Source organism: Crocodylus siamensis, chromosome 1 (assembly GCF_052110815.1).
Source record: "Crocodylus siamensis isolate JL-2025a chromosome 1, ASM5211081v1, whole genome shotgun sequence".
Taxonomy (NCBI): domain Eukaryota; kingdom Metazoa; phylum Chordata; order Crocodylia; family Crocodylidae; genus Crocodylus; species Crocodylus siamensis.
The window spans coordinates 133140030-133152316 of NC_143395.1; the positions used below are offsets into that span (position 1 = coordinate 133140030).

At 46.9% G+C, this 12287-nt stretch overlaps 1 protein-coding gene across 4 annotated transcripts in view; it reads left to right on the forward strand.

The window, feature by feature from the left end:
- The first annotated feature begins 689 nt into the window (after positions 1–689).
- The window catches only part of KIF25 (kinesin family member 25), an 87873-nt gene continuing 76275 nt past the window's right edge, over positions 690–12287 (forward strand). For 3 of the 4 annotated variants that reach the window (XR_016441836.1, XM_090043111.1, XM_090043120.1), the window contains exons 1-3: positions 690–929; positions 3250–3315; positions 11974–12099. Coding sequence is in view for 2 of the 4 variants with exons in the window: in XM_090043111.1 (XP_089899237.1) it covers positions 855–929; positions 3250–3315; positions 11974–12099 (267 nt within the window). In the remaining 2 variants the exon portion in view is untranslated. Of the gene's footprint in view, positions 930–3249; positions 3316–11973; positions 12100–12287 lie in introns of those variants that run through there. The other variant, XR_016441839.1, reaches the window with a different exon arrangement.

The window sequence follows — 12287 nt, forward strand, 5'->3', positions numbered from 1 at the left end:
CAGGAACAAGCCCCATCTGACAGATATTTAAAAACAATGGGCATGTATACACCTGCTCTAGAAGACAGCAAGACAGGGAGGGAGTCACTCTAATTAAAGTGCCTGGAACATCATGTGTATCAGCATCCCCATACTGAAAAATGGCGGTGGTGGCTCTTTAACTAACGCTTGTTGAACAAGACACTGGAGCCTGTCCGAGCACAGTAATTACCATGCTCCAGTAGACTCAATTAATAATCTGCTCTGATGTGCTGTAATTAGTGAGTCAGAGCAGCTTTGTTACACCTGTTCTAGGCACCCCTTACTATCAGCTCTGAGGGCATCTATACAAGTCTTCCAGGGTGGAGGGGGCCCGTTTTAGAGCAGCTCTTACAGCCACTCTAATTGAAGTGCCTGTAACATCACATAGATTCAGAGGGCGCTTTAACTACAGCTCGTTCTTTCAACCACTGTCACTTCTCCCTCACAGCGGTTCACCTGCAAGACCCGGGTTCTCCCCGTCCCTATTTTCCCCTAACCACCCGCCAACGTTTCCTCAGCCTCCCACGTTCCAGGGCGCACGCGCAGGAGAGGGGGAGGGGGAGGGTCACGCCCCCTGCCCCATCCCACACCTTTGAATTGGTGGGCTGCTTCTGTCACTCAAGCTGCGAGGGGACCTCCCCCCACCAATCTGGCCCCGCTACTTTGCGGGCAGCGCGCGCTCTGGGCAGGCGCTCCCATGTGTTCGGCGGACTGCGGAGCCCGGCCCTCCAGCCAATCGGAGCCGGAGAAGGGGCAGTGACCATAGCAACCGAAGCGAAGCTCTGGTCCTGCTTGGCATTGGTCGATTCAAAGGAGGGGGAGGGACCGCGAGGATGCGGCCAGGCGGCGGAATCAGCCTCGGCTTCGTCTCCGACCAGCGGGTCCGGCAGCTGGAGAGGAAGCTGAGCGTGAGTCCGTCACCCCCCTCACCCCCCACACCCCCACGGCGAGGCCGCGGAGTTCGAAGGGGCGGGGCCAGCTCAGAGCAGATCAGTTCTGGCCCCGCCCCCTCTCCAAGTGCCTCCCCACAGCGGTGTCACAGCCGTGACGTCATCCCCTGAAGCAAAGGGCGGGCGGCGAGGGTGGGATAGATACCCCTTGTCGCTAGATGCACTTGGCCCAGGGGCCAAGTGACTCTCATATCATAAGTATTCAGTTATCAACCCAAATGACTCTCGCCCAGGGCCCCAACAACTCTACGGCCACCACTGCCCCACCACACAGCTGGGCTGAGACCCCGGGGTACTGCTGGGCTGGGTGATGGGCACAGGCCTGGTGCCCCAACCCTGAGCATGGCAGAACTTCAGAATAGCAGCATCCAGGACGACAGTCTTTCCAGCCCTTCTGGCCACCAGGAGAAGCTGGGGAGTGCCATCCAGATGCAGCCAGGGCCACAGCTGCATCTGCAGGCCACCTCTGGCAGGGAGGGACAGCTGCCCCTGAAGGCGTGAGTGAGGTTACCTAGCTTCATACCTGCCCACCTGAACCCCGGGGGTCTTGGAGGCTCAGGCTGGGATGACCCACTGGGCACTGAGTTAACTGGTCTCCTGGTTGTGTTCTTAAGGCTCAGTTGCAGGGGAGGGAGTCTTGATCCTCTCCCAAGATCATGGTACCAGCCTGAGCTGTCCCTTTAAGCAGATGGTGAAGGGCCTTGTCATGCAGTGCATGACAGTGGAGGCAAACTGTTACTGAGTGAGCATCCCAGTTTGCCAAAACTTCAAATGTAAGAAATAATCTGTACCGAGTCCAGTCACATGCTTCAAGTTCACTGGAAGCATTCACTGGACAGCATTTATTTTTGGCTTCCTCCTGCAGTCTGAAAAGAGCATCATCCTTGTTTTTTCAAACCCAGTTTGGCTTGGTATAAAACAACCCGTGCTCTTTCCAAAATTGGTAAACTTTCTGTGGATTCGGAACAGGTTTTTTTTCTTTGAGATCAGGTATCTGTTTCTTAACAGTAATATCTGTATAAGCTATCAGATAATTGAATACTTGTGATAAACACTGAGTTAAATGACAGCAGATGTGTATTAAACTAGACCAGGGTTTCCCAGTCTAGAAGTCATGAGCCAGGCTTCAGCAGAGTTTCAGTGATGCTTCCTTTTTTGCTCTTTTCATTTACACAGAGAACCGTTCCACAGTGTAAACTAGGTTAACAACAACCTGCTTCAGTTTGCAGTCAGTCTGAAACAATACAGGATTGCAAACTGATGTCAGGAAGTCAGGAACATCAGGCTCTGCCCAAGGTGCTTTGGGGAAACAGGTTCTAGCTAGATTCCAGTATTGGAAAAGGGTTTTGATGTCACATCACACTGGCTTCTTAGCCTGTAAAAGCCACGCTGCTGATTAACACATGCATGATTGTCAGAATTATTGATCTGATTAAAAAATGTGCTTATTTCAGTTTTATTACTGTCATGTAGGATCAGCCTTCCTTTTGGGGAAAAGCTCTGCCTTAGGACTTCCCAAGAAGTAGCCTTATTTGATCTCTCTCTCTTGAGAGGACCCCTGGCATGGTTTCACAAGGGGCATTTCTTGTGAAGAAGATCCAGGGCCTCTGGCTTTTAGGCCCTGGCTCTTCTCAGTCCCTCACTTCCCTGGTGATCAGGGACACCCCCACCTTTGAGACCTCCTTCTTTGTAGTCAGCTCCTGGGAAGGAGGGGGTGTTTTCTTCTTTAAAGAGTGGGAGTTAGAGTGCCAGCATCCCAAATAGCACAGTAGACCCTGCCCCAAAACAAACCGCCTTTATTGTGCCACTCCAATTCCCCCTGTCTTTCCATGGACTCTGCTCTGTCCTCCTTAGGTCTGTTTTCACTCTACTCTGTCTTTTCTGGGACCTTCTGTCCCTCCAGCTTTCTGAGAACCTCACTCAGTCTCCTCCATCCCAGGCAGTTGCACTTGGCCCAAAACAGTTACAAAACTCTAGTAGCCTGGGGACAACACTAATCAAATAAAATGACATAAAAAGCGATGGAGAGTCAATCAGGGAGCAGTCTTCAGGTCCTACTGCCAGGCCCAACCTGCTACCCTCCCTGGGATGAGAAGGGCATAAAGATGTCCTGCTTATGAAGCTATTTATAAGAATTATCTACATCAAAACCTGCTCACACTGAGTCCTCTCAAAGTGTTCCCAATAAGAATCGCAGGCTTGAACTCATCTCACTTAGCCTTTTCTGTCACAGTTACTGAGATTGGGGAGATCTAGCTGATTTGGGTTTTTTTTCCAGACTAAAGAAGAAAGAATAATTGTATTGGAGACAGAAAATGCTCTTCTTCATCTGAAACTTGCAGAGGTAACTTATGCTATTTTTTTTTTTTATCACTTCTTAAAGCATCCAGGTTGTTTGTAAGTTGATGCCAAGACCCATTATCTGAAGTAGGGGTGGCCAGCTGTGGCATGGGCAATCTCTGTGTTTGGCATGTGACTGATTGGGATGAAGAGATGGAGCACAGCAGCAGATGGGCAGGGAGCAGAAAGTGGAGCGGCAAACTGGGCAGGAAACCCAGGGCAGAAATTAGAGCAATAGATTGGGCAGGGACCCTAAAGCAGAAAGCAGAGTAGCGGATCAGGCAGGAGAAGGGGACCGGAGTGACACTTGGGGACAGTGTGGGGCTAATTTGTGATGTGCCTGCTAAAACGGTTGGCCCCCACAGATCTGAAGAACGATATTGAAATGTTTTCAAAATCTGTTATCCCAAATTTTCAAAGGACATTTAATTGAATTACAGGTACCAGTTACACAGAGGTGCTGCAGATGTTTAGATACTTTTATGTCCATAGAAACAGGCAGGTCCAAATCTGAGCACTTGTGCACTGAAATGCATGATATTTCCTTCAGTTGAACTAGGTATATAGAATGTAGGTGCAGATTTTGAGGGGAAAGATCATTCTTTTAATATCACTCTTAAATGAATTAGTATTAAGTAGGTTGAAGGAACCGTCATTCATTACTGGGTTAAAGAGAGATGCTTCTTTGAGAATCTTGGTGACATATATGCATATATGTATCGCAGCTTAAGAAAATACTCTTTTAGTGGAAGGAGACAAAGTGTGAGAGAAGAATAGAAAGATGCTAGCTAAATTCAGATATTGTCAGATATTGTTTGACTAATTAAAAGTGTTTAGTATTTCTGAAGCCATTATTGAAATAATAAGTAGTATTTTGTTTCTTCAAAGCCAAAAGGTTAGAGCAGTGATTCTGAGCCAGGGGCTGCAGCAAGTTTGGCTGCCTTGAGATCTTTTTAAGAGTGCTGTGCAAACATGATTTACAAGATGCACCCAGACATTTCAAATATGAATCCATAGTGTTAAAAAAGTATTTTGACCTGTTGGCTTTCTGAGTTCTCTGAAACAGAAAAATTGCTCTGCTTTTTGTCTGTAGTCAAAAAAGACAAGTGAAAACTAAGAGCTGGCATTTGCAAAGGGGTGCCTCGAGCCAAAGCAGGGTTGCCTTGAGCTCCAAAAGGTTGAGAACCACTAGGCCAGAGATTTAGTGAAGTTTGAACAGTTGTGTACTATGCTAGACCAGGTCCATCTTTGCGGATTAGCAATGATAGAGACTGTCAACTGAGACCCTAATCCAAGCTGTCATTAAGCCTCTGTATGACCTCAGGTAAGCCATTTGCCCCCTCTCTGTCTCAGTTAACTATGTTGGGTAAAGCTGGGTTTAATTTTATAAGCAGGTTTGTTTGCAAGCCAGATGGTACATGTGAGTTGAGTTTTGCCAGCTACATACAAAAATGTTGTCAGTTATACTGGAAAAATATAATTTCCATTAATTCTCCTGTGTTTGCATTTGTTAGCATTTGGCAGAAATCTTAAAAATTTGGACTGGCCTTTAGGTCTCAGGCAGGCAAGATGGAAAGTCCATGCTGGATAGTAAGAGGCAAAAGACAAAAACATGATTTTGGCTCTGGAGGGGAGATAATTAAAGCCTCTCAACATTCTGCCAAACAGTCATTCACAAATCTAGCTATAACTGCTCAAAAAATACATTCCAGAGGTTCAGTTAGCTGCCAAGTGTACTGCAAAGCTAGAGCAAATAAAAGAGCATGGGGAGTATACAACATGCCACTATCACCCAGAGGACACTGCCAAATGATTTGTTATATTTGAAGGAGTATTTTGATTAGCTTTGTATTTGCTTTTCTGTCAAGGCATATATATAATGTGTGTGTATATAAATGTCTGTATGAAAGACTCGATGTAATCTGTGTTGATGTCAGCATTTTCATGGTAAATCTTGAATTCCTTCTTTTATGACTTTAAAACTGATTAGATTGGTTTAGTTTGTCCTCTAAATGTACAAGTGTAAGCTTAACCGATACAAGGTAGGTTTACTTCTGTTAAAGAGTATCCACTCCTGAAGTACCGTATTTTATCATGTACTTCAAGCCCTGGAATAAAATACACACTTTGTTTTTTGAAAGGAAAAAAGATCCTTCCTATTTTTATAGTCCATCCAGAGGATAACTGGAAAATGAAAATAAACAAGATGCATAGCAATAAGAAACCAAGTGTTTAAAATGTTCTTGGCTTTAATACTTACAAGTGTGAGTAGTACTATAGGCCTGAATCTTGCAAAGATTTATGCAATGGCTTAAATGCATGAGCAATAGCACCATTAACTTCAGTGCACTACATATATGCATGAAGTTAAGTCCATACACAAGTCTTTGCAGAAATAGTATCACAGGGCATTTATACATGTGCTCGGGGGGGCGTGCGGCAGCAGTACTTTAATTAGCAACTCTGAAAGCTGCTCTAATTAAAGTGCCAGGAGCATCTTTTGTATCAGAATCCCCACACGTAAAAGTGGTGGCAGGGGCACTTTAACTAAAGCTCCCTACTGGGGTCTCTGGCGCGCCAACTGGAGGAGCTCCAGGCCACAGTCCAGAGACTGCGTGCCATCAGGGACTGCGAGCAGGAGATAGACTCCTACTGCCAGGCCCTTCTCCCCCGGGAGCTGCAGGGTAGAGCACCGTCTCCCTCCAGGACTAAGGAGGACTCTGGGACCTCCTGCTCTGCCCAGTCAGGGGCATGGACCAAGGTGGTCAAGGGCCCTAAGGCCCGCCGCACCAAGGCCCCTCTCTCGCCAGAGCTTAGCAACAGGTTTGCACCTCTTGCAGCCCCAGCAGAGCCTGCTCAGTTGCCAGCTCCTGCAGGCAACCCAAACTCAACCACAGCTACTGCCCCCACTCTCCCCAAGACAAAACAAAAGGTGTTTGTTGTGGGAGATTCCATCCTGCGGAGGACTGAGGGGGCAATCTGCCGCCCCGACCCCTTAGCCTGGGAAGTCTGCTGCTTCCCGGGGGCCCGCATCCAAGACATTGCAGAGAGGATCCCGCAGCTCCTCCGGCCCACAGACCACTATCCCATGCTCCTTATTCATGTGGGCACCAATGACACGGCTCGGAGCACCCCCAGCCAGGTCATGAGGCGATACAGGGATTTGGGAGCGGGGCTTAGGGGTCTGGGAGCTCAGGTGGTGTTTTCGTCGATCCTCCCAGTCTCGGACTATGGGCTGAGGAGGGAGAGGAGGATCCACACAGTGAACCAAAGACTGCAGCGCTGGTGTCATCGGGAAGGCCTTGGCTTCCATGACCACAGCCCGCTCTTTGGCGAGAGAGGCAGCGAGCTGCTGGGAAGAGATGGCCTCCACCTCTCTCCCCTGGGGAGGAGGCTCTTCTCAGCCAGGCTGGCTGACCTGCTCCACCGGGCTTTAAACTAAGCCTGCTGGGGGATGGGGGGACTACCGCCACTGCTGGCCCGCTGAGCAACCCTTGCAAAGCCAGCAGACCAAGGCACTTAAGGGAGCCCACCCCTGCCCCAGCCCTGGCACAATCTGTGGGCAAGGCAAGAGCCCCCAAGGGCACACTTGCCTGCCTGTACACTAATGCCAGGAGCCTGGCCCCCAAGGGCACACTTGCCTGCCTGTACACTAATGCCAGGAGCCTGGGCAACAAGCAGGAGGAGCTCATCCTCCTGCTCAGTGCAAAGAATTATGACGTCACTGGGATAACGGAGACCTGGTGGGACTCCACCCATGACTGGACCACGGGTATAGAGGGCTATACCCTGTACGGGAGGGATCGTGTTGACAAAAGGGGCAGGGGTGTAGCTCTCTATGTGAAGGAAAGCTACATGTCCCTGCAAGCTGATGTTGGTGACCAGCATGGACAGCTAGAGACCCTCTGCGTAAAAATTCGTGGGGAATACGGCGCAGGGGACAGAACGGTGGGAGTCTACTACAGACCTCCCACTCAAAGTCCCGAGCTTGACCAGGAGTTCGCCCAGGAACTGACTGAGGCCGCTTGCTCCAGGACCTTGGTTGTCATGGGTGACTTCAATTACCCGGACATCTCGTGGGAAAATCACTCAGCAAAATCCAAGCGGTCGCAAAGCTTTCTCTCGTGCGTGGATGACCTCTACCTGACTCAAGAAGTCTATGGGCCAACGAGAGGCAAAGCGCTGCTCGACCTAGTACTGGCTACGGGGGACGACCTAATCGGCGACCTAGTGATCGATGGGAAGCTGGGTGACAGCGACCACGAGCTGATCACCTTCACCATCCGCCGTAAAGCTGGCAAGTCAGTCAGCAACACAGAAGTCCTTGACTTCAGAAAAACTGACTTTGACAAGTTCAAGAGGCTTGTCGGTCAGGCCCTTAGGGACCATGACCCCAGGGAGATGGGAGTTCGAGAAGAGTGGTTGCTTCTCAAGGAAGCAATCCTCAATGCACAAGCTAAATCTATTCCAACACGGAGGAAAGGCAGCAAGAAGGCACAGCAGCCCTCCTGGCTCTCCAGGGACCTAGCGGACCTCCTACGGCTAAAAAGGAAAGCCTACAAAGGATGGAGGACGGGATTCACCTCCAAGGAGGATTATTCTGCGCTGGTCCGGTCCTGCAGGGAGCAAACCAGGAAAGCCAAGGCTGCAACTGAACTCCAACTAGCTTCAAGCATCAAGGACAACAAAAAGTCCTTTTTCAGGTATGTGGGGAGCCGGAGGAAAAGCAAGGGCAACGTTGGACCCCTGCTAAACCAGATGGGGCAACTGACAACTGACATCCAGGAAAAAGCCAACCTATTAAATAGGTACTTTGCGTCAGTCTTTCATCAGTCCCATGGGACGCCCATGCCTGCTATGGGACAGGGAGATCCGGGTGATGGGGATCCATAAATGCTGACCTCGTGAAGGAACACCTTGAGAAGCTGGATACCTTCAAGTCAGCCGGCCCTGACAATCTGCACCCCAGGGTACTCAAGGAGCTGGTGAGTGTCATAGCCCAGCCCCTGGCACGGATCTTTGAAAACTCCTGGTGCTCTGGTGTAGTGCCCGAAGACTGGAAGAAGGCCAATGTGGTGCCGATCTTCAAGAAAGGGAGGAGAGTGGATCTGGCTAACTACAGGCCCGTTACCCTGACTTCTATCCTGGGGAAGATCTTAGAAAAGTTTATTAAGGAGGCCATCCTTGATGGACTGGCCCAGGCTAACATCCTAAGGGACAGCCAGCACGGGTTTGTTGCGGGTAGGTCTTGTTTGACCAATCTCATTTCCTTCTATGACCAGGTGACCTATCACCTGGACCAGGGAGAAGAGATTGATGTCATATATCTTGACTTCAAAAAAGCTTTTGATCTGGTATCCCACGATCACCTCTTGGCCAAACTGGCCAGTTGTGGCCTTGGCTCCACCACGATCCGCTGGCTGGGAAATTGGCTCCATGGTCGGACCCAGAGGGTTGTAATTGATGGCAGTCACTCATCATGGTGCCCTGTGACCAGTGGGGTCCCTCAAGGCTCTGTCCTTGGACCCATACTGTTCAACATCTTCATTAATGATGTGGACATTGGACTGGCCAAGTTTGCCGATGACACCAAACTTTGGGGCAAAGCATCCACGCCAGAAGATAGGCGGGTGATCCAGGCTGACCTGGACAAGCTCAGCAAATGGGCGGACGAGAACCTGATGGTGCTTAACACCGAAAAATGCAAGGTTCTCCACCTTGGGAGGAAAAACCTGTAGCATCCTTATAGGCTCGGCAGTGCTATGTTGGATAGCACTACAGAAGAAAGAGACTTGGGAGTCAGACTACCACCTAGCCCTCAAAAACTCCTGTGACAATCTCCCAGGGTCTGCCTTCCCTTTGGTCACAGCTAGCTCTCTCAACTGGGGACCTCCATTCTGCCCTGTCCTTACAGGAAGGCTCATCTCTAGCCACCCCTTAAATAGTCATTATCTAAAACATGCCACACAGCCTCCTGCCACACCTGCCTGTGGGGTAGCTATAGAATCATTTAGAGTGTTTCTACCTGTGGATCTATGATAAGTGTCTCCTTAAATATCAGCATTAAAAGATTTACTCTGATGCAAGGAAAATTCATTTCCATTTGGCGGGAATCTTCCGTTTTACCTGTTGTTTTCAAGGGAGCAGTCAAATCTCCTACAGACAGGAGAACATTGCTATGTCCCTCTTTTTACTTGTTGCTCTGATTTGTCTAGGTGTAGAAGGAGTCATTTGATTGTAGGGATTTTGACAAGAGAATGAGTGGAAACTCTTTTTGCACAAAGTAAAAGTGGAAGTAGGGTTGATACTCTCTTCTTGTGGTCCTTGAGGAACTTGCAGGTGATGGAAAGCTGTCTAGTCATATGATGCTTTTTTACCCTCTTGTTGCCAGCTATTACATTGTTTTGAAAGAGTTAAAACAGTATTTTTCTGGTATTCTTTGATGCCAGATGTGTGAAACCCCTCCTTGCAAGCCAGATCCAGCTATAGCTACTAGCTATGGGCAGCGGTGGCTATGAGGGTTAATGCAACTGTCTCTTGCTCCTCCCGATTACAGGTACCCAGTAGGGCTCTATATCCTGAATTTTGGCAGTGGATCCCACCCACATTCATTCTGGCCCCTCCACTGGCAAGATGACATGGCTCTGCAGGCCAGATCTGACTTGCAGGCTGTATGTTTGACAACCCTGGTGTACAGTTGTTACTGCAACATATTAGTATGAGCCTCTCCATTGCACTGGTGAATAGGTCAAGGAAACAATTGCTGCATTGAAGTGTAGTTCACAATATGAAAAAGTTTTGAGGACCCTACCTGGTTTGGATGAGTGGGCGGGGTTTGTTTTAGAGATCACAACCCACCCTCTTTTTTTTTTCTTTCAGTTCTTTTTTGTTCTTACAGCACGAGTTCACTGAGCATCATGTTTCTCTTGTTTGTCTTTCACGTGTCAGCTGTAATCTTTGGTCCACAGTATCTATCTTGGCAAATGACCTGAATTAAATCCAACTGCTCTCTGGCTGGATTTAGGTCTTAATCATTATTTGAAGTGTCATTCTTGCACTCTGTCCTATCACTTTATTTTGAACAACTGGGAACTGCAGGCAGAGTATTTATAAATTTAATGAACTGGGAAGTAGTTCCATGGTAGATACAAATGCACTTCAGAAATAAGAAAAGAGACTGTAAGGTTAGTTAATTGGTGATGGATGATGGTGGGACAGATTAGGGGAGAAAACTGGAACAAAAGGTTGTAGCTGGTATTAATTTTGTAAGCAGTGCCCTGCAAAGATATCCAAATCTAGCTCTGCATGTAGTGGCTCAGGAACCAGAAACTGTTTTGTCACATTACTTCTGCAGAGAAGCAGGCAGCTCTGGTGCCTTCAGTTCTTGAGGTAGATCAGAACATCTGTGCCTAGCACATACCAGTAGTGGCTAGAAACCAGGTTAGTGATAAAATGCTGTTTTTATTTAAATTTATTTATATAATTCAGGTTTCAAGGTATGGCTGTTGGCAGAATTTCACATCTTCCTCTGTAGAAATTTCATTTTTAAGTTATCTTTGTTGTAGGTGCAATTGAGTTATGAAATCTCATTTTTTCTTTCTTCATATCAAATAATCTGGCAATAAAAATGTTTTTGGAATTAAATACACACTTTGGTTTTCTCTGTTTTCCATAAAATACATTTGGTGAGGACCCAAATTACTACATTTTACACTAATATAACTCCATTGATTTCTGGAGAATTATACTGACATAAAATTGGACTAACCCAGTAATAGGTCAGTGTCTGAGTGCTTAATAAAATTGCTTCAATGAAAACTCAAATGAAATTTAATTAAAAAAATACAACTGAAGTAGTTGTAGGCGGTGGTGTTATATTGGCATAGGGTTGGAGAGTGGGCTGAAACACTATCTTTAACCTATGTCAATGCACTCTGTGCTATCCACTAATTGAAAAGCCCTTCAATAATTAGCCTTGTTTTAGAATTAGAAAAGAAGAGTGTTTCAGCCTGAAGTCCCAATGTTTTGAATTTTCATTTGATCAGAGTCTTAAATTATGTTTTTGGAGTTTGATATAAAAACTGGGATTAGATTGGGTGAGTTGTATAAATCCTTTTTTTCTATTTGTGGGAGATGAAGCACAGCTCATAGTGGCTAAAGTATATTTATTATCAGTTACTACTACTGTATGGTTTTCATAAACTAATTTATTTTTATTATAGCAAATATGGGAATTACTGTAGTAAGAGACAGTAATAATGAGTGCCTGTAGACATGTGGGACATCTACTCCAATGCACATTAATTTCAGTGTGTTAGAGCAAATTTGATTTAATTGAGTCTGCTGGAGCATGCTAATTAGTGTTGTGTACTCAGCATCCCCTCACTTCAAAATGGCAGCAGGGGCATTTTAACTAACGCTTGTCAAACAAGCTTTAGTTAAAGCATCCCCACGGCCATTTTGAAGCATGGGACGCTGAATACATGAGACATTGTGGGCCGCTCTAATTAAAATACCTTCACCCCCGGAGCACATGTAAAGATGCCCAGTCATTTCAGGTGCATTTTCTACCTTATGGCTTCTACTAACATAAGAATCTCCTGTGTTACACTTGCAGAGTTGTGACTCTTCAAAGTACTATTCTTAGATTTCTTTTTGGCAGTGCCAAGGGTTGATTGGAAGAAGCACTGATGAAGCATCACAGCTTTACTTTGTTTCTGAAAAGCAACAGAACTTGCACAAGAGCATGCCCTCGCTTGTCATCCAAGAGCTTCATGCAACAATACAGGTAAAGATTCTTAGTAGTAATCGAGTAATGTAAGTGGGATGTTGCAGCTGCGATGGTCCAGAAATTATGGAAGAGACAAGGTTTTCTTAAGGTGATAACTTTTATTGGACCAACTCTGTAGTTGGGTTAAAGTTAGAAATAGGTCTAATCGCACAGTAGTCCAGTGATATTCTCTACACTGAAAATGA